Source organism: Xyrauchen texanus, chromosome 42, assembly GCF_025860055.1.
Source record: "Xyrauchen texanus isolate HMW12.3.18 chromosome 42, RBS_HiC_50CHRs, whole genome shotgun sequence".
Lineage (NCBI taxonomy): Eukaryota > Metazoa > Chordata > Actinopteri > Cypriniformes > Catostomidae > Xyrauchen > Xyrauchen texanus.
This window is the reverse complement of record NC_068317.1, coordinates 5,044,176-5,067,611: the sequence shown is the minus strand read 5'-3', so window position 1 is coordinate 5,067,611 and position 23,436 is coordinate 5,044,176. Positions and strand designations below refer to the sequence as shown.

Sequence of the window (23,436 nt, the reverse complement as noted above, 5' to 3'; positions counted from 1 at the left end):
TTAATCTTTGAGCCATTACGCTGCTGTGAGCAAAATGATTATATATTAAAATACTTACCTGTGTTTATCTTTTTCAGAGGGAAAATTTTCCTGTTTTCAAAATCTTTTATTTTGAGTGTTTATGATTATACGTTAAGTTTATGAGATAAAACAAATAAAAAATCATAAAACATGCCCAGTCACGCCCACACACTGCTGTGTAACAGGTTAAAGACCTGTGGTATGTCTTAATGGATGTTTTAATGAAAATTTACAACTTTTTTAATTTAAGTTGATATAACAAATGGATATGTCAATCTTTATGTAAGCCTATGTTCCAAACAAATAAATACTTACAATAAACAATTTTCAAGTTCCTGTCTAGCTTGTTTAAGAGGGAAAACAATTATGTGTCCCGCTTTAGCAGTGCTGCCTATAAAAAAATCAGGGATTTGGTCAAAAGAGGGTCTTCAAAGTTTACTCCAGTATTTTGACATTACATTTAGTAAAAACGATCATTTTAATTTTTGAGTTTCAATTGAAAATATCAATGTTTTATTTGTACTACATGCTCATACAGTATATTTTGAATTTCATCTAGTAAGAAATTAATTATAGATATCTGCAATAGCATTTTGAACATGAGTGAATTACAGATCAATGTGAAATTCTAGTAAAAATGTAGATATTTATTATCTATTAAAGTAGATTTTTTTACTAGTTAAAAATCCATTTTATATTTTAGGAATGTATTATATGAAAAAAGAATGGATATCTAGAAACTACATAAATACAAGTTACAGTATATACTACAGTTTATGTACTAGAGCTACAAGTTAGGCATAAGCCTAATTCTCTGTTTAAAGTTGTCAAGCCACATGCTACATTAATACAAGTGTGTGTATAATAGCTTTTTTACATCGGCTTTGAACTTTGAGAGATTTGGCTATATAAAGCGATGGTATGGTGGTTTTCCCTGCAGGGAATATTGTTTGATGAATCAGAGTGCTGTTGTTAAGATAGAGCGAGCTGTTCTTCTTTTACAACTCCAAATGAAACTGTTTGATGTTACAAACACTGGGTGTTTCCATGGCAACCACACAACAATGTCCCCATGGTGACCATCAAGACAACTGTGGCAACTGTGACCAAAGCATTTGTGGATGTCCTTGAAGATTCATGTTGAATTCAGTGTAAACTTTCCTGGTTTTCCTTTAAAACGGCAGATCTGACAAGTGTACACTGGGACATGCCACTCTGAGAAAGTGAACATTGGCACAAAGCAATGCTTTATTTTCATTTTCACCTACAGCAGGCAGTTCAAAAATATTTCCTAAAGGTTTAGAGCATGGCGCATGAAGCATGCAATTCACACTTTGTTGCCAGTTTCATAAGCAAAGCATGAAGTTTCCAGTCTGAAGTGAACTGTAACCATTGTGTTAGACTGACTTTAAGCTACAGTGGACGTTATGATGGTATATGCTGTGCGGTGGTAGAAATCTCTCAACCAGTAGAGATTTTGCACTAGCATGTCTCCTTTTTTAAGGGTTTAAGAAGATGTTAATTAATGCGTCATAAGTAATTTACAAATGCATTATAAATCAGTAATATGCGGTTATAACAATAGGCATAGAAAGGGTGAATTTCATGCAATACCTGCCAAATTGTGAGCCATTTCATCTTTCATGTAATAAATGCTTAAAAGGATTATAACACGAGGAATCACATATTCCTTGATCTTTTGACATAAGAGGTCATAGTACTATAAAAACATACTGTAAGTTTCAGAACTCAAAACTTCCTCCTTAATAGAAAAAGAGCATTTATTTAATCCAAGCTCTAGAAATGGGCCGTTTGGAATTTGTGGAACTTGTGACATCACAAGGACCAAATACATCTGCATATGACTGTCTGTGCTGTAAGTCATCAATGCCTATTTTTCATCATTGCACCCTTTGCCCCACCTACTGGTGCTTAGTCAGTCACATATGAAGAGGAGAGAGATGGGCTTGCCATGGGAGATTCATCTATAGCAAAGTGGACTTCACAGGACACCTTCATGTGAAAGTTTTTCTACACTAGATGAGTGGCTTTGACCATTATCATTCATCTTGCGCCTCTTTTAAAAGACCTTCATTCAGCTGTGCTGTCTTGCTGTTTTCAAGGTGTCTTGGATTTTTTTGCAACCATCTGAGCTATACATTTTTTAATGTTGGTCTTTTGTAAACATGCACTATATGGACATCTTTGATCACTTTTATGAATTTTCACCGATGTGCACCCCGTTCTAATAGTGGTACAACTGCAACTTTAAAAACATGTTTAATTCAGCATCTCTACTTTGGCCTGTTGAAGCTAGCTAAAGCACCCAACATCAGCATGGATTGTATTTTTGCATATTCAGAAGATTTCTGCATGGATTGTATGTGTTTTTGGGCTCATACCAAAGATGATTGGTATGACTCCACAATATGATTCAGGATTTGCAAAGGAACTTTTATTGAAAGATGGAACATTTCATTCATGACTGTTTTATATTTGCTGTACTTGAGTTTGATAAATTCAGATGAAATGTATTGGGTGTATGTTATGTGTCAACCCTGAAATGCAGTTTTATAAATGATAATGTGAAGCTTGTTCATTTCCTTCCATTTGAGTTTCAAATATACCTGTATTTAAGGGGCTTCACAAAGTTAGCCAATCAGAACAGTGGGCATTTACAGTGAAGTCTTAAAGGACCAGAGAGCTGAAAACCAAGTGTTTCAGACAGAGGGCCTGAGACAGGGTGGAACATTAACAGATATTATTAAATTAGGACTGTTTTGGTGCATAACAAACACTTTACTGATATTAAAAGTGGACCTTAGGGAAGACTATGTATAAGTGTGTTTATTAAGCATTTATAACATGTAATTAAAAAATGTTCACTATTTGGAACATATTGGATACATGTTTTTATATGCATATTGCTATAACTGAACAAAAATTATTTAGTATGCATTTGTAAATTACTTAATCATTAATAAACCCCTTTATAACCCTTAACAAAGCGCTCATTAATGTTAAGTCATATAAACATGGAATTATGTGAAAATACAGAGCGGAACATGTCCCAATCAAATGTAGATGAGGAAGAACTTGTTATTCGGGTGTATTTGTTAGGCACAACATTAAATGTAGATTATGGTTGCCGAGTTGCATTCATTTAATGTGTTGGCGAAGATATAATCAGAATTAAGAGTCAGTATTATTGGTTTTATAACGTTAGATTTACTGTTTTGAATCTTTTGTTCTTAACTGAAGTGTTACACAATGCGAAGCACTTTTTGTAATCACTCCAGACTTATAATTAATTTGTTGTGAATATGCTTTTGTTTAGTGGCCAAGTTTCAAATAAAAAGATAAAATACTGAAATGAGGTGAAATAACTTTCCTTTGAGGAGTATTCACAGGATTATTAAAAAATTGGCATTACCACATGGTTATTAAAGTATAAGTATTTTTTTTTAAATTCCAGACAATTTAATTATATTGTGATAGATATAATAATCATGATATTAAAAAAAAAAACATATCGACCACCCCATCCAGTACAGTAGAGGATATTTAGCTTGTTATTCAGAGCATGTGTCCTGACAACAGACCATTGTGCCCTCTGATTTAGAGTGGTGCCCATCACCACGATCATGGTTGCCATGACACTGCTGAGTTATTCTTTCCAATAACAAAGGAGGAGAGGTTTGTGTTTACACAGAGATTTATGACTGTGTGGAACCAGCACATCCTCTCAATACGCCCATAGTAGGCCAAATGTACTAAACTGTCACAGTCTCTGTGAGTTCACCAGTTTGCTCTGTTTGTTTTGGTTGTCTTTCTCTCATGTGTGTCAGGTGTATACACTGCCATGATGCATACACTCCAACAAACACACTCTTCATCTTCATACTGCAGTCGGTGCCGAGATTTTCCCCGCTCGCCAGCCTGTATTGTTCTTTGATTTGTTGAATTCAATAAACTCTGTGAACTGTCCTCCATGCTTGGATCTCTTATGATTCCTAACAGAACAATCTAACCAAGATGGATCCAGTTTTTGGTCCATGCTCAATTAACAGGGGGGATTACTGGGATGGCAGCAGGATCAGATCTCTGCTAGACCATGGAGATGATGGCGTCGCAGCTCGCTGAGCTCATATCACTGGTACAGCAACTTCACGATACTGTCAGTCTCACGATACTGGTTCCCCTCTGGAAGTGCCCACACTTTCTGGAGCCCCGGCTGTTTCCCCCAGCCTCAGATGCTTGGAACCACGTCTCAACCCCCCAGCTCCATACTCGGGTGTGGCAGGGTCTCTGTTCTTCTCGCTTCAGCCCTCCTCTTTTCCATCCGATACGGCAAAAGTGGCCTGCATCCTCACCTGAAGGCTAGTGAGTGGGGAACCGCCATGTGGGACAACAGACATCTCTGTTGCTCCTCCTTCCAGGCATTTTCGACTAAGCTTCGCCAGATTTTTGACCACTCTAAATTTCCTAGACATCACCATGGCTTCCAAGTGGCAAGCTCCAGTGGTCCTGTTGGATGACCCATCACTGTCCATACCATCAGCGGCACTCCTCTGACTATCGTCACCCATTCCATCAAACCCATGACCGTCATCTCCGACATATCAGAGGTAAGACAGTGGGACAGACAATACGGACTCCAAGCAAGAACAGTTGTGGTTGACCAGTCAATATGTGGATTGTGAGTTACCAACCATAGATGCCCGAACATGACCGGCACTGATGGTGACTGGATCTTCGGGCATCAAGATCCACACATTGACTGGTCAACCGATACTGTTCTTGCTTGGAGTCCGTACTGTCTGTCCCACTGTATTACCTCTGCTGTCTTCCCGGTCCAGTGTTGTGTTTCGTTTTAGGATGAATCTGTGAATTTATCTGGAGTTCCTGTGGCATACCATGACTTGAGTGCGGTGTTCAGTTGGTCCCGCACCACGACCCTTCCTCCTCATCGCCTGTACGTTTGCACCATAGATTTGCATCCTGGCACTTCTCCCTCATGACGTCAGATTTTTTCCTGAGAGGGAGGCCATGAATAGGTACATCAATGATTACCATTTTTTATCACCGGTTTATTCAGAATTATAGTCAGCTCACCACAACTCTCACGGATCTCACCTCCACCTGTACTGAGTTTTTTTGTTCCCCACGAGCCGAAGCCATGTTTTCTAAATTAAAGGAAATGTTAACCACTGCTACAATCCTTAACACTCCCGATCCTTCACGTCGGTTTGTGGTGGAGGTGGATGTGTCAGAGGTCAGTGTTTAAGTGGTTCTGTCGCAGCGCTCTTCCTCAGATGAAAAGATGCATCTGTGCGCTCTTTTTTCTCTCAACACCTTACCCCAGCTGAGCGGAATTACGACATTGGTAACAGAGAATTGTTGGCTGTCAGGCTGGCTTTGGGCAAGTGGCATCACTGGTTACAGGGTTCGGGGGTACCTTTTGTGGTCTGGACTGATCATAAGAACTTGAAATATATCTGCGGAGCTAAACGTATTAATTCCAGACAGGCTCGCTGGGCACAGTTTTTCATGCGATTTGACTTTGTGCTCTCGTACTTCCCGGCTCAAATAATGTTAAACCCGATGTGTTGTCTCGATGTTCCGAAGTCGAGAATTCCACCATCCCAACGAAAACCATTCTACTCTCCTCTCAGGTGGTGGACATGGTGTCACAATCAGTTTTAGAACTGAATTTAAAAATGTCTTCTCCAATGTAAACTCTTGTTCACTTAAATAAACAGACTACACTTTGTTTCACTTAGTACGCCGGGTTGCAGAAGTAAAATGTGCTGCAAACAGCTTTTCATGTTGACTGTAATTCACTCCCACAGAGAAATGCTGTTGTTACTCCCAAAACTGTGCAGTGTGTATATGTATAGATGTGGCTAAAAAAAATACTTGAACCTTAACATGCCCAGAATTTAATCTTTTCTGTCTCTCTCTCTATCATTTTATTACTGTAAAAGAGAATACCAGCTCTGTTTAGGCCAACTATGACCATCATTCATCTTAGACACGTATGATGGAAATAGTGTTAGGGAGAAAACACTAAAAGTACAAAATGAAATGATCCAATATCATGACTGTATCATGACAGTAGCTCAGCTGTTTTCAAAACTTTTAACATTCCCAGGAACAAGCTACTTTTGCCAATGATTAGTTTTACAAATGTCTTGTAGAATGACCTCAAGTAGTGCTGGAAAGTCTGATCATTCATTTCATTCATTGTCCATGTGCAGCTTTTATATCTTTTTGTATTGAAATATTTTTCAACTATGAAAGGTGTTTTCTACTAGGGACGTGCCCAAAGCTGAATACCATTTTTGGAAAAGCTTGAATAATGACATAAAAGCAACAATACAACCAAATAATAAAAAAAGTATTTGTTGTGCACGTCTTTGCAATCTGAGCTTGACAACAGTAATATTAACTAAGATACCATATCAAACATGTTTTCCAGTTTTTGAAACATCTATGTTAATGTTTAAATCTTTCTGAGCGAGAACAAGTTTATGTCTCTCTCTGTCTGTCTCTCTCAATTCAATTTCAATTTCAAATTTGCTTTATTAGCATGACTGTGTAACACAATGTTGCCAAAGCATCAACATATTATATATAACTAATAAAACAAACAAACAAAACATATATGTAGAAATCATGTCACATGTAGCATTGTAAATAGATGGATAAATAAATATACACACACTGCATAAATAAATACATTGGGTCACTCTAGAGAATTAGCTGTCTCTGGCGTTGTGAATAGCTAGCACATATTTAGCCGCTAGTGCAGCTGTATTATCATCTTCTCCGAGTAAGAAGGACATTTTTTCAGTGTCACTCAGTTCAAAGAATGATGGGATCAAGGCTTCAAATTTGGGCAGAAACCTTTCTCTTATATTGTTATATTTAGAGCAAAAGAACAGAAAGTGTTCCTCATCCTCTATGTGCTGTAGATCACAGTGTCTACAGATCCTCTGCTCTCTCTCTGTCCATGTTTGTCTACGTCTTCCTATCTCTAGGTCATGGTCACTTAATCTGTATTTGGAGAGGATTTGTCTTTCTTTAAAATGTTTAATAAATAGATAACTGGCCAATTTAGTGGTTCTATTGAGGGTCAAGTAACACTGGGGTTTATTCTGGAGGTCAAAATGTGCTTTTAATGATTTATCATGAGTGTCTTTTAGATTTGTGTGGATTTCTTTAATAATAATTTTGGGGCTGTAGCTGTGGTCAATAGGGAGTATAGTCTGATGGACGAGTTGAAGAGCGAGTGTGTTCAGAGGATGAGGTTCTGCTGAGGATTCATTGGCGAGGAGGGCTTTATATTGCACTGACTCTGGATCAGACTGATGGAGGTGATGCCAGAACTGAACACATCTCTTCTGGATCTCGATGTTCAGCGGGTACAGGCCTAGCTCGGCCCTGCAGGCGGCAGTGGACGTGTTTCTGTGGACCCCTAAAATATTTTTGGCAATTTCCAATTGTAATTTTTCTACTGGTGTTTTATCCCAATTTTTAAAATTTAGTACTGGTCCCCAAATTTCACATCCATATAAAATAATTGGTTTTATTATTGAATTATATAATTTGATCCAGGTTTTAATGGGTAATTTTAAGTGTCCGCATTGTGACTTTATAGCATAGAAAGCCCTCCGTGCCTTTTCACTCAGAGTTTTGACAGCCAGACCGAAGCGTCCCGAGGCGCTGATGTCGCTACCCAGATAACTATAGCTCGTGCTGTGCTGCAGGACCTGGCCTTTATACAGGAACTGGTGTTTGTGTGACTGAGATCGGGCCTTCTTCTGGAACACCATGACTCTGGTTTTGTCCATTTTGACTGTCAGGGCCCAGTCTTGACAGTACTGTTCCAGCAGGGACAGGCTCTGCTGAAGGCCCTCAGGAGTGCGGGACAGCAGGACCAGTTCATCCGCGTACAGCAGACATCTGACCTCTGACCCCTGACCCCTGGCCTGTGTGTGGTGTAGAGTGAGACCGGGTACAGTCGAGCTCTCCAGCGCTGATGCCAGATCATTGATGTAGATGTTGAATAGAGTCGGGCTCAGACTGCAGCCCTGCCTCACTCCACGGCCCTGCTGGAAGAACGCACTTCTGTGGTTACTGATTTTCACAGCACTTTTGCTGTTGCTGTACAGAGATTTTATAATATCAAATGTTTTTTCGCCAATGCCAATTTGTAGGATTTTGTATAGTAGTCTCTCTCTCTCTCTCTCTCTCTCTCTCTCTCTCTCTCTCTCTCTCTCTCTCTCTCTCTCTCTCCTCAAGCAGCCAGCGTGCATTGTGGGAGCTGAGGGAGGGGGAGAAGTTTCAGACCAATAAGAGCAATTACTTTCTAAAACAAACTGAAAACACTCACCTGAACAAACCCAGACTATTGGCTGCAGTTATACCGCAAGGCTTAGATTCGATCTTTTGACCACATCAGATGTTTTATTTCACCTTTTTACATTCACTTAAGACATAGACGACTGTGTTTACAGCTGTCGGAATATTTAAGGTTGTTAGTGTCATAGCTCTAATGTGTCTACAATGAAAGGCAAAGAACATGTCATTATTTTACTTGCAATTGTTCTTAGAAATGTCGATATACATCACAAGAATACAATAAGCAAATGCTTCAAAGACGTTTCCCTCCACAATTCACAAGTAAGGATATGCAGGAATCTGTCAAGTTTGATCACATTTATATCCACTTCTCAGATGAAGGTAGTTATCTGGTTAAGCCTTTATTTTTAAACAAAGAAAGAAAAAAGTAATGCTTCATAGAGTATACGTCTTTCCAGAATATTCCTGTTAAAGTGGTTATGGATAAAGTCAAAAATGCTCATTCTTGTATTTCTGTTCTCTTCTGGAAATACTAATTAAATAATAATACAAATGGATATAATAATTGTTTGTTTGTCAATATGGATGATCAGAGAGAGAAATCCACAACTGACAACACATATTCAGCTATTAAATACTACTAATAATAATAATTATTATTATTATTAGTAGTAGTAGTAGAAGTATTATTAATAAGAATTATAATATTAAGTTATTAATTGTAATTTATTTAATTTTTAATTTGAATATTTAATTATTTAATTGTTATTATTATTATTTTATGAATTATTCAAGGCATATTTAAAATAATGAAACCAAAAAATTGTATAGAGATACAAAAGGCTTTTCATTTATTTTGATGCACTTCTGGTTTAATCCCCACCCACATTTGGTTACATCCGAATACAGATGTAGATACAGCTAATTTTGCCATTGCAACAGATACAGATCTATTTCCTGTTTTTTGTTATTTGTAATCAGTGAAAATGTTCAGTTCATGTGTATTGATGTTGCCCTAATTAAGATCCTTAATTACATAAACGTCTTGTTCTAGTGTCAGATAAATACTGCCCTGATAGCAAACATAAATTCTATAATTTGACAGTCGTTAAAGACATTGCCCCCTTACAGATGTTAGCCTCAAAACTACAATTTCGATTTCATGTTTTTCTTCTTCTTCTTCTTATTATTATTATTATTATCATCATTATTAGTAGTAGTAGCTTGTAGCTTGGAAAGCTAGTTTCGGAGAAGCTTCCTCAACACTGGTAGGAGTAAACAGGCGAAAACAAAGATCAGGAGGTAAAATAAGTTGGGAAAAAATAAAGAGGGAGCGTAGGATAATGAAAGCGAGATAATGCATGTGCCAAACTGCAGACAAACACAGACAGTCACATTGGCAAACTCCTGCACCTCATGCCAACCCGAAGATTAACTGCACAGAAACAACTCAAAGACACACAGCACTGAGCCATGCCAACTGTGAATATAGCCATCCATTCTGCCGGACATGAGGCTCTGTGAACGTCTGGCCAGATCAATTACAGAGAGCCTCATCAGTGAGCCCTCTCCCCCTCATAATCAAGCAACTATGCAGCGGGGCCTATTTATAGCAACTGCTAGTGCCTTTCCTTCCCTTCTCACAGATGTCTATGTGAGTTAGATGTGTTTTAGGAGCCCAAATGTCTTTCTGTTGCTTTAAAGCGATAGTTTATCCAAAAAAGCTGCTCTGTGCCATGCAATGAAAAAGATTGTTGACTCCAAAAAGCTAGTTAGCATTATTCCAAGTCATCTGAATTCATATGAACAACCTTCGCGTTGGGAGCATGCCAAGGATGCCTGAATAACCTGCCTACTGTGCAGCTCATTTGGTTATAGAACAGAGCGACTGTCTGTTTCACTCACTTTTCATCTAGTTCTCTTGCTTTTCTGGACTCTTATGCCATTCCTCTCTCTCTCTCTCTCTCTCTCTCTCTCTCTCTCCTCTCTCTCTCTCTCTACTGCCAGTGGAGAAAACCCTTGTCCCGCTGGAATAGCTTCCAAAGAGATGCAAGACAAATTTGCTTTTCTATGATGTAGGCAACTGGGGTATTTCTGTAACTTTGCCATTTAAGGAATACCAGAGTGAAAAGCAGATAAAATGCATTAGTTATCTTCACTATGTATGTAATCAGTGTTCAGTTACAGTACATGCTACAGTTCTGCATTCCAACCTTTCAATTTCATCTCAAAACATTTGCCCTATATTTCTAAACTCTTCAAAGCAGAGGATTACTAAATTACAATAAAAAATATCTTAGTACTCAGGTTAAAGGTTTTTGAGCTCAGGGAAAGCCTCAGCCTGCCGTTTGACTATCAGTATAAATTGTGGTCCACACTGCAGTTTATTCCTGACAAGAACCGCCCACTTTAGCAGGAAGAGAGAGTCTCTCTGACACACAAAGCAATCAATCACAGTTCCATTTTTTTATATGTCATTAGTTGAATAGTGTCGAGAATAGCACGGAAAACAATGCTACAAGCAAAGAAGAAAAGTGAAGTATAAAATCGTCTCATCAATGTTTTAAAGGCTTCCAATTTGTTGACATCAAAGGCTGTCCATTTATGGTATTTTGACGTAAATATATCTGAAACTTGGTAAAAATCAAGCTAGTTGGACAGATACCAACTTTGACATGTTCATCCTTGAAAACCATTTTTCAAACAAAACTAAGCTAAATAAAATAAAATATAAGTCGGAATATACAGTACAATGTGTGATTTACAGTGAATTTGCAAGATATTAACAATGCACTAACACTGTTTTTTATTAATTTAATTTAATTATTTTAATGACAGAAAAATCTAGGAAGAATTGATTCAAATACTCCAGTCATAGTATGTTGGGGACTGATATGTTTGAGCTGTGTGAGCTAACATCTGTATAATAATCTTTCCAAAAGAGTTCATTAATGACCTCACTCATCCACATCCTATATACAGTATGTGACATTAATCAGCTATATCCACAACGTAATTGTAATATTACTAGCAAGTGAGCAAGAACTAAGTGACGTGCTATTCAGAATACGCATTTCCTTAAAAACACGCTACAATGCAATATCATGAACTGTCTAAACATGAGGAATTCCCATCAGAGTCACTTGTATAAAAGTAGATAGTACATTGCTATTATTTCAGGAGTTCAGGTTTTCATTACAGTTGTCTAATGTTGTTTATCTTATATATTGAACACTTTACATTTACATTTATGCATTTGGCAGACGTGTTTATCCAAAGCGACTTACAGTGCAGTTATTACAGGGACTATCCCCCTGGAGCAACCTGGAGTTAAGTGCCTTGCTCAAGGACACAATGGTGGTGGCTGTTGGGGATCAAACCAGCAACCCTCTGATTACCAGTTATGTGCTTTAGCCCACTACACCACCACCACTTTAGTCTTTAATATGGTTGATGATGTTTAAATAACTGTAAGAAGCCTAGTATATAAATATTGAATACATTTAAACTACGTTTTCATCAAATTACAAAAATGATGACATAACATTTTTTAAAATGAACTCTGATGGCTGTAAATTACATTATTGGTGTTGTTTATGAATTGATTCACTTGTCAGTTTTCCTGTTTAGCCTGTGTTCTGTAATGTTAATAATTTAGCATATTGTTGGGTCTGTAACACTTTACAATAAGGTCCTATTTGTTAACATTAGTAAACATGAATTAACCGTGAACAAAACTTTTACAGCATTTATTAATCTTGGCTAATGTTAATTTCAACATATACTAAAACATGTATGTAAACATCAGTTAGGCCACTATGAAATAACATGAACTAACAATAAACAATTGTATTATTTTATTGTAAATAGCATTACCAAATATTAATAAATGCTGTAAAAATATATTGTTTGTTGTTTTTTCATGCTGCCTAATGCATTAACTAATGCTAACGAAAATAATCTTATTGTAAAGTGTTTCCATTGGGTCTATACAATTCATCATTATGATATGAAATTTTAATGTTTGAATTAAAAAAAATGTAATTATGTTTCTGTATTTGGTCACTGCTTGATGTCCAATGTAAAATCTGGGTCCTGAAGCAAAACATTTTTTTTTTTTAAATAACGGTTGATCCACTGGTCTAATAGATATGCAATTGAGTTGGTTATAAAGAATAATCTTTAAAACCTGCTAACCTCTGATGTGTCTCTGCATTTACATGTTACATTAATAACAATTATTCTGGGAGCACATTTCAAATCAGTATTTTTTATTTATTTTGCATACCTTAGTGTTTAGATCATTAGTAAGAAGCAAAACAAACCAGTACCATAACAGCTATCAGTAACAGTCCCAGTAAATTGATTCAAGGGTTTGGGTTGAAGTTGAGGCCAATGATCAGTCAGGATTTTGGAAGCAGGGAGTATTAGATTGTGAAAGGTGCTGGAAGGTTTATAAATGCATAATATACAGGGAGGGTGGCACAGAGTGGTTACAACAGAGCAGATGGGATGAGATGCAAAAGAGTTGGAAGGAGGGATGGAGAGAGGGAGTTGAAGGATTAAGGATGCCTGAGGTATGAATCAGTTCAGTAACTATGTGCTCCACTCTGTTAAGAGGCCACACCGAACCACACCAGCCTCCTCTAATTCCTCTCCCGGCTTTCACTGAATAGAAGAATAATAACTGCAATAATAAGCTTATAAATTCATGCCCAAAGGGCTGAAAGAGCAACAGTAAATGATATTAAAGAGTTAAAGAGGCATAATTGTTATATCATTTAAATACACAGTAGCATGAACACTGTAAAATAAAGTGCGACCAAAACTATTTTCCAATTTGATAGAAAAATACATGCAATCTGAAGGAAAAACAAGTTTAGATTTCTTTCCACATAATTAAATATAATTTCATTACATTTAATTTTATTTCTCTGAAAACAAGACTTTTAGACTGTAATTTTGCTTCTAAAGTACATGTATCTTGTTTCAAGGATGTTAAAATGTGACAAAAATACAGACCGTAAAGATGAAAAAGAGAAAGAAAATTAAAAAGCTGACAGAATTAGAAAAAGAGTGTGTGTGAGAGAGAAAGAGAACTTTAACAACTCAATTTTATTTGATATAATACAGATTAATCACAGATTTCACCAATTATTGAGATTCAAAAAGCGCAAATCATTATTGTCATTTACAGTACACAGTACATCATTTACTCCCCAAATTTCCATAAAAATTGGCAAGCGTCCCATTAGATTATAATAAGCATATTGCACCCTGAGCTGCCGCCTCCAAACCTATAAACATGCCGACTAGTTCTGTTGTGCCCTGCCCAGACAGTTTAATCTTTCTTGTCTTCCAAATTGCCAGCTTTGCTGTGCCAAATAAAAAATTAAGCAACACCAAAGGGTTTCTTCGTTTTGCTGAATATTTGGGTCCAAATATTAACAGAAGAGAATAAAAAATTGCCTAGACATCCCAGCTTGTTAAAACACATTGTACAAAAAGGTCTCAATTTCATTGCAAAATTGGCATCCCACTCCAACCCTTGGATCAAGGTGCACCACATATCTGTTCATGGCTATTGCCCCATGGACAATCCTGCACTGGAGGTCACCGGGCCATTTCTCGCTCGGGTGCTTGTATAGGGTCCACCAGCAGCATTTAGGAGAGGAAAAATTGCTAAAATGCTCAATTCATTTTGAAGAACGTATTTCCATCAAAAGATGGAAACATTGGACACCCATCACACATTTAACATATGGAGATTTCTTTGCAGCTTTCTCAAATACATCAAGTTTAGGAGTTGTGAAGGACAAGAGAAGTCCTTATCCTACTGCCACTGCTCCACAGCAGCAGTTAAAGTCAAGGATGGAAAAAAATATTGACACGCTATCTTCCATTGATTGAGTACTGAATCATTCAGAAAAGTCCAGTACTCAGTTGGTGTAGATTTTAAGGTTTCAGTTACAACTTGGCTCATTAGTCGCACTGATTTCACCTCATGAAGATTTTTCCCAATTTGCTCCCAAAAATGTTTATAAAAATTTGCAGGCAACCCATCAATACCTGGGGACCGACCACAGCAGAGCTGACTGACAGCTGTAGTAAGTTCATGGTATGTTATATCAGCATCTAGATTTGCTTTGGAATCAGGGTTTAGTTCATGAAGTCCATGAAGGAGATAGTCCACAGAGTCAGAATCACAGAGTTCAGTCGTATACAGATCTGTGTAAAAATCTACAGCATGCTGGCACATTTCAGGAATATTGTTAGTCACACGGCCATCAGGAAGGCGAAGAAAGACCATCTGCTTCTGCTGTGCCTTGGATCTCTCCAAACTAAACAAGAAAGCACTTGGTGCATCCATCTCAGCAAGAGAAGTGAAACGAGATTGAACTAAAGCCCCTTCACTCTCTTATTCATATAGGAGCTTAGCTATTTTTTCTCTGCTGTAAAATCTTCAACAAAGCAGGATCATTAGTGTTTCTTGCTACTTTCTACAGTTTACTGATATTCTTAGTATAGTTAACTGTATACTAAGTATAGTTGTGTATACTATATTGGGCAGCTGTGGCTCAGTTGGTAGAGTGGGTTGTGGTTCGATTCCTGGCCCACAGGACTCCACATGATCAAATAACCTTGGGCAAGACACTGAACCCCAAGTTGCTCCCAATGGCGGGCCAGCACTTTGCATGGCAGCTCTGCCATCATTGGTGTGTGAATGGGCAAAGGAGACACAGTGTAAAGCACTTTGAAAACCGCTAAGGTTAAAATGGTGCCATTTACCATACTGCTGACCAAAAATGTAATAGTGGTTTCATGCAATGTTCCCAAAAAATAACAAATTGTTCACAAAAAGCAGTGTCTTGAAGTAATATCACATTGAAATGCCAGTATGGTGACTTTCTTGTAAAATGTGACAAGCTTATCAACACCGACACCAAATGATGATCAGAATACCTCACTGGACAAATGGAACACGCCATAACCCAATACTCCAAATTAAAGTATCGCCAGAGCCGCTTAAAACTATCCCTCCCACCATTAATATTAAGTGAACCTAATTTTAAGCTCTCCAAATATATACTTAAGATAGGAAGGAAAAATAGCAACAGTTAAAGCATGAATAAAGCAGACACCACATGAACATTACTGGTAAGACTATTTACAAGCTCTTTTATCTTCTTTATTGCCACTTTTCTATACTTTCTGATGGCCGTGATGTGTTTTTTTCAAATGGAAACGTTTCTTTTCACTTAACTCATTCATATCCACAGTCCTTTGAAGGTATAAGATGGAACTCTCTAATGTATCTAGATCAGGAAAATATTCTTTCTCATTAACCCATCTGCCAAAAGTATCGTCTAAGAAACCATTTACTTCCACTAGGGTGTACATGTCTTCTTAACGAACTCAGCCAGTGGATCAATATCATCTAAGTCTTCCTCATCTACAGACTCAAATTTATCAAAGTTTCATCATACTTCCTTCCACTCTTTTCAAGCTAGAAATTAAGTCTCCAATTATTTCATCTGCTGGTTTCATTTTATCACCAGGCTGCTCAGCACCATCATTGCAAGCTACTTCATTTCCCTTTTCCCCATCAACAATTGGACCCTTCACATTAGAAACCTCATTTTCAATGCCACTACTCGCAACATCACTGCTTGTACTAGGAAAGATTTCAAGTGTCAGCAATGATGCCTGCATTATCAGGTCTTGCTCAAGACGCAACAATATGCTTCATTTGAAGTCTGAGCATTTTCAGCTTGAACTACAGCAGAGGAATTCACTGCAACATTGTCTACAACATCCTCTGATTGTACTGAAACATTTTGCGCAACAGACCCCCTAACAAGCCATTTGCGACCAATATCCCCACTCTCAAAGCATCTCAACTTGCAGGTAGTTGCATAGACCATATATGTTCTGCCCTCGTGTTTCAGATGAAAATAAATATTTCATATATTATTTTCAGGGGAATCGTCTTCTAAAAGACATGACATGTTTCAGAGACTTTTGCAAACTTACCAAATCAATTTAATTCCTGTTCTGAAGCTTCTCGTAACTTTCAATGAGGGAGCATTAAGCAGTGTAATCTAACAAAACACAGCGTTTATAACCACGACACTTTCAATCAGCTAACTAAATGTTGGGGTTTCAAAAACAACATGACTGCTTTGTTCGTCCGCGATGCTGAGATATTTTCATGATTGACTAACTCGCCAACTGCAAGGAGAAATTCTACCACAACAACCTTATCATCAGGTACACACCTGAATCCATGGCTAAGAGATAGCGAGGACGCCTCATTCAGAGATGCCTTCATATCATGCTAACAAACAATCACACAAGCAACATTTTTTATTCATACCAGTTCATGTGAGAAGATGAAGATGGAAAAGAAGAACAATTTCGGAACGTTTTTGAAAAAACAAAAAAAACAACACTGCCACTCTCACAGAAACCCCAGCATGCACCAAAGAGAGAGAGAGAGTGATAGCACCAGCAGAAGACAGGATGAATGTTTGGGGTGATATAGAGGGGTCAGAAAGGCAAAGCATCAGCAGAATTGTCACAGAGGACTGTGTGTGGCTGTAAGACTAGAATTAAAGTATCAACAAATCGACATGCAGGGCCATAAAACTGCTTTCCTTTCCTGCAAATAATACCACAGAAGATAGATAGAAAAACATTGAGTATATTTAAAGCTGAAGTATGTAACTTTTACCGTGTAGAATACTTTTTTCCTATCCTCATTTAAAATGCAGAGACAACTATAAGTAAGCCATTCATACTGTAGGTTATTTTTCTCGAAAACTGTAAGCATTCTTTCTCTCTGGTGCTTTAAAAATGTTCAGAAAGCTGTTTTGAAAACATTTATTTTTGCAATTTTGTTGGCCCTAGTGGCACAGAAATTACATACTTCAGCTTTAATTTAAAAAAAAAAAGAAGTGAGCCTAACTGCTGGAACTGGGACATATTAAACATTTTTAGAGAAATTTCGGGACATGACTCGTGAAACCGGGACTGTAAGGTAAACAAAACCTGGTAAACCGAAGCATCTGGTCACAGAGCTTTAACCTCCTGAGACAGCGTGACTGCTGTGTGTATTTTCCATTTCCCTTATTGATTGGTAACTAAACAAGCATAAAAAAATTATTGAGTAAATCGTTTTCCTTAAAATAGATGTCATCATATGTGGATAGCGGGACTAATTATTACCAAGCTATAGAATGTCAGAATCATAATCAAATAGTTTATATGTCCAGGAGTGTTGATTATTCATGTTTTTATTATTTATGTTCCACCTGTTGTCATTGATGGAAGCTTGCGTGATGGCAAATGGGCCATTGGAGACAGTAAATGTTTAGATTTGTGGAGGTGTTTATATATAAGATTTTTTTATCACTTCATTATTTTAATAGCTTTTTTCGTTCAATTTGTGCAAAAGTGCAATTTGAAGTTTTTCGTGTTTCAATGAATTTATTTAATTTTTAAAGCAAAATCAATAAAGCAAAAATATTCACAGAATGTGTTTTTGTAAAGTGTAAAGTGTTTTTTAGTAGTCTATCGCAATATAAACATTTTATTTTATTGAAAAACGTTGTTTTTGAAATTTATTGTGCATTGAAACTTCTGCCATGTATTTTTTCTATGATTGGCCTACATGTCTTCTCCTTATATGGTCTCTGCTATCGTTTAACTACTTTAAAATGATGACTAGCTTACTGTCTCTCATAAAGCACTTTTCGCAACACTGTGTGACAGATCCCTAAACGAGTCCCCCATGTATTGCAATGTTGTTGCATTAAGATGTAAGCAGTGAGTTATTCCTTTCCCTGAGGAATAGTGTTCAATAGGGTAAAGAGAAAGGGGGTGTACTTTGGGCAATGCCACAATAACTCCTCTAAATGCCATCTCACAACCCTAGAGTCTCTCTCTCTCTCTCTCTCTCTCTCAGAGACACATTTCACAAATTATGAAATATGGAAAGTTGGCCTACTGTGTTGAAGGATAAAATGATTAGTGTGCACATTACTCTTTGGCATATTAAAAACTCTCACACACCCTTAAATCATGCAAATCATCACTGCATATAATTATCTAACGGTTAGATTTGCATGCCACTGCTAAATTCTTGGCTCTGATGACTGTTTTGTATTTTGCATATGAAATGCATTAGGCCTGAAACATACTCAATGCTAGTACATGAACGCAAATGCTACTACCCAACTCAATTTCATGCCTCATTGTGTTCCAAATTGTTTATTCCTGAACGATTAATAGCACGAAGCAAGTAATACAATTATGATTCTCAGAGTTGGCACAAGAGGTGCTATAGTGGGGTTTAGTGTAACCTGTCTTCTTCTGAAGTGAGTTTTCTGTGTCAGGTCAACTACCGTCATGGCAGAGCAATATTCTGAGGGGAATCTTACTGAACAACTGAAGTTAGTTACTGTTTGAAATGGAATACTAGCTTACTTCTCACTAAATACTGCACAGTGTACACTTTATACAGCCTACTTTATGTAAACAGTGAGAGGAACATTAAACATTATTCCACAATAAATGTTTCAAACAGTAGTATGCTACATAATTGTCACATGACCTCCAATTATCATCTTGGAAATAAAAAAGTTTGTCTAAAATTGATTGTCATTAATAAACTGCTTCATAAACCCTTAATAAAGAGAACATTAATGTTCAGTGTTACCAAAATATCTTATCTCGAGGATGTCCACTAGGGGGAAAAAAGTAAAAGAAATTGTTGCTTTTATTTCCGGTTAATTTTTCACACTAAAACTATGGTTGGTCAAGTCACAGTATAAAGTATTCAGTGGAATGTGTTTTGTGCTTTCTGTATACTGCACATTCTAGCAAATGTAATGTCTGGATCATCCAGGTATTCTTGGATACATACTATAGTATAGAGTAGTACTGTATGTTAGTATTCTATTCTGAACATAGCTCAACCCTTCCTCACTGATGAGTGAAGGAAGGATATTCGGAACGGTAATTAGCAAATTCCGATGTGAACTCAGTGTTCCAAAACTATGAGAGCACATAGTGTCTGTGTGTATCCAAGTGTGTGTGTGTGTGTGTGTGTGTGTGGCTCCAGCCCCATCTGACTCACTCTGTGGAAACTCTGAATGTTCTTGCACCACTGTGCAAAGCACAGTTATTACACATAACATTATAGAGCCGAACAAAACCTCTAACTGCAGACAGACTGACTGCGTAACCATTCAGACTCCCTCTCTCCCTCTTTCTCTGACTATTCTTTCTTTGCCCACTGACCTTACCCTCTATTCACGTTCTTCCATTCCCTCGTTCCCTAACAAATCACTCCCACCTATTTAAAACAGTCTCTGGATTTTGCTTGTATTATTTTCCATCTGTGAGAAAAAGAAGAAAACTTTCTCTATATTAATCCAGTGTGACGGGTGTGTTGATCAGAGAACGCATGTAAAAACACTCCGGTGTTGGTTTATTCTGCAACCATCAAACAGAATTGTGCTTTTATAAGGCAGCAGGCCGCTTGACAGAGGCGAGTGTATTAACACAAAGTTCAGTTATGTGTTCACAATACATCGGTTCATACAAGCGAAGCTTAAGTGTAAGTGTTTAATGGGTGTGGTGCTGATATTTCTCGAAGAAGACACAAAACAACTTTTACTTTGTGTGTTTGGACACTTAAGCCACACCCAGCTTACGTTTGACAAACACAAAGTGTCTTTTTGCTTCTTTAGAATCGTGTATTTATTGTTTTATCATTTTAGATGTATATAAAATAAATGCTTTAAGTGTGCCTTGACTGTCCAGGGCCTTTTTGGGCTCACTTGATATGGCTATATTCCATAATGGTAAGATGTGCTCATTTTACCCATGGCCACACCTGACCAAATATGACTAACACATGTGATGTGCCTGTAGTTTACATTATACTTTTATGCCATACAAATGTGAAGTGCAAATTGCCACTGTTCAACACATTTGTGATCTCATTTATAATTCATTGTTGTAATGTTATGATAGAAACACACACACACACAGAGGAGGTCTTGTTGCTAAAGTCATTTTAACTAAGCACTCCCTACCCCAGAAAAGAAAAACTGGAAATCTTTTTAATTATTGAGATCATTTATATTGATCCCACCCACTACTGAGGCATAGACACACCTGTCCGACACTAGGTAGTGCTTTAATTTTTGCTAATAACTTCAGAACTGAAAGGCCTAGAATCACAATACTTTTGATTCATTGAGTCTCAGGTTTTATTTTTTGTTGCCATTTTGAATTTTGGGAAAGATCAACTTTTTCGAACTCCTCCTAGGCCACTTGTCCAAATCGCAGGAAATTAGTATACATCATCAACAGGGTGGGGCCAATGTTAGCTTATTGACCTAAATATTTTAAATGCAATGTCCATACTTAATGAAACCTGGCAAACTTTGACACTAAATCATTTCAAGGAAACAAAGAACCATTTCCAAATCCTGTCCACATCTGATCATGGGGGGGGCACAACATCAAAGCACTACGAAACTATTTTATCAAGGAAGGTGGAATTTGGCATGCATCTGATTTGGGACGTATGCTAACATATCCTTAAAATATTGATAGGACAAATCAACAAATATGGCTACCAGCAGCCAATCAAATTTCAGCCACTAATAACTGTATTGAGTGGCCGATCATTATGAAATTTGGCATCTACTTAGAGGTTGTCTAAATTAGGCTGTACACCAGATTTAGAGAGAATCGGCCAGAGGGTAGCTCTATACTCAGCTAATTTAAATTTTTGGGAATATATTGCTATAATATATTTTTTTCTGTTTCCGGTGAATCTTTTAGTTCCCCGTGGAAGATCAATTGGACATGAGGATTTCCATTTCAGAACAAAAACTTTTCAAACACTTTGAACTTTTGAAAACATACTTTTTCAAACTCATCCAAGGCTATTTTTCTGATTTGCATGAAATTTATATATATCATCTAGAGATGCTCCAAACAAAAAGCTATCAAAATAAATTAGAGCCACTGTTTTCTTCAGAAAATATGAGCCAAAATGGGTGTCGCCCATAATGACTAATTGCCCTGTATCTTGTTAGCGCAATATACAAACATGGCAAAAGTACATATTCTAAAGGCATATATTTCCTCCAATTCCGATACGAGGTGGCACTATAAGTTAAGAAAATCTTAACTGTGGTACTGTGATCAAAATATTTGAAACAACTGTGTCCACAGCATCCTCAAGATCTGTCAAATTTGGCTATGACATTTGCTTGTACCCTCATAATCGCCACTTATGGCTATATCATGTTAACTGTTTCTCCTACACAGCAATTGCACACATAAACTGGAAAGCAAATTGATTTATCTGCTTCTTAGATATTGCTAAGGAGTCTCCTCTAGAGTTCACAAGAGATTTTAACAATGTCTCAAAATGTGTTTGACACCAATTTTTATTTATTGTAATAAAATGTTCCTCTGTATGCATGTCACTCACCTGGTAGATCATGACTTTAAAGTTTCTCCTCTTCAGCAGTTCGTTCTCGTTGCTCTCCAGTCGTTTTATCTGCCCGGCTTGTTTCTCTAGGTTACCCCGCACCGTCTTCACATTCACGCTCACCTTACACACCTTCTCCAGCATCTTGCTGACTGAGTTGGCAGTGGTGGTGTGGCTCTTGGACAGTTTGGTGAGTTCCCCTTGGATACCTGTTACGGATCTCTCCATCTCCCGTTGGCGCACTTCCAGCCCAGCTTGCGTTTGCTGGATTTGGTCAACGGCCCCAATGATCTTATCTAGTAGAGCCAGGACCATGACTCCATTCATCTCACCTTTGTCTCCATCACCACCCAAGTCTTTCTCACCACCCTCTTTAGCTTTGTTCTCAACGACCTCATCTTCATCCTCAGAGGCAGGGAGGTTGACTTCATCATCGGAGATCTCGGTGAAGGATTTGTTTGGCTCTGGGACCTCCAGGTGCAAACGGGTGTCTTCAATCACTTCCATGTTTCAAAGCTTGTGGAATGAGGAGAAATAAAGTTGAATGTGAAAGGATGCAAGCAGTGGAAAGTTCTTCTGTGTCCTTACTTGCCTTTCTACTATTTCTGCTCTCAGATATTCCCTCTGGAGTTCACCTTACAGATCCCTCCTCTTTCACGCACTCCACATCTGCTCTCTTCCCCCCCCCCTCTCTCTCTCTCTCGCTCTCTCTCTCTCTCTCTCTCTCTCTCTCTCTCTCTCTCTCCCTCTCTCTCCTTCTCTGAGCGTTTTCTGGGATCTAGTCAAGGCAGTGCAGGCAGGCAGTTATGGAGGCTCTGTACTGCGTAAGTGCTGGGTCGTGAATGCCACACTTTCCTGTGAAACCCTCCAGACAAATGAACTGCGTGCCAGATGCCTTCCTCTTACCCTCTGACACTCCCCCTGCACACTGTGTAGATGGATATGTGTGTATTGTGTATGTTTGTGTGTGTTAGAGAGCAGTGCTCCTCCCAGTGGCCTGCTGTGGGACCCCGTAGGAAAGAAAAATCAAAGTGAGAGGGCTTAAAATGAAGTATTCTCTGCTGAATAGTTTAAATGAATAGCTCATCCAAAAATGAAAAATACCATAATTTACTCACCCTCATAACCTGTATTACTTTCTTTCATGGAGCACAGAAGGTAACCTTCTAGAAAATCCTAGCTGCTCTTTTCATGATTGGTTTTGAATTAGGATTGGGTTGAGTGCTGCCAAGCTCTAAAAAATAATAAATAAAAATCACATTAAAAGCATCATAACACCCAGGGTCATTTCAGAGCATTCTGAGTAGTCTGTATAACCTGTGCACTATATTCCCTGTGTCTCAAAGCCGTGCCTCATGTCAGGTTTGACAGGTTGGCAGGGGCAGTTCTAGGGTCAGTGAATACTATTCGGGGCTTTGCCAAGACCTCTGTGGATATATATGGGGCCAAATATTTAAATATTTCAGACTAAAACTAAATGGTTCTACTAACTACTAAAACTAAAAACTACTAGTTTCCAGAATTCAATG

General features: G+C 37.8%; 1 protein-coding gene across 1 annotated transcript in view; it reads right to left on the bottom strand.

Annotated features, from left to right (window-relative positions):
- LOC127635097 (caveolae-associated protein 1-like) overlaps positions 1-22,743 on the bottom strand; it is a 37,668-nt gene extending 14,925 nt beyond the window's left edge. Inside the window, exon 1 of the mRNA XM_052114885.1 lies at positions 21,908-22,743. Within this exon, the coding sequence (XP_051970845.1) occupies positions 21,908-22,414 (507 nt within the window). The 5' untranslated portion in view covers positions 22,415-22,743. The remainder of the gene's footprint in view (positions 1-21,907) is intronic.
- Between the last annotated feature and the right edge of the window lie 693 nt (positions 22,744-23,436).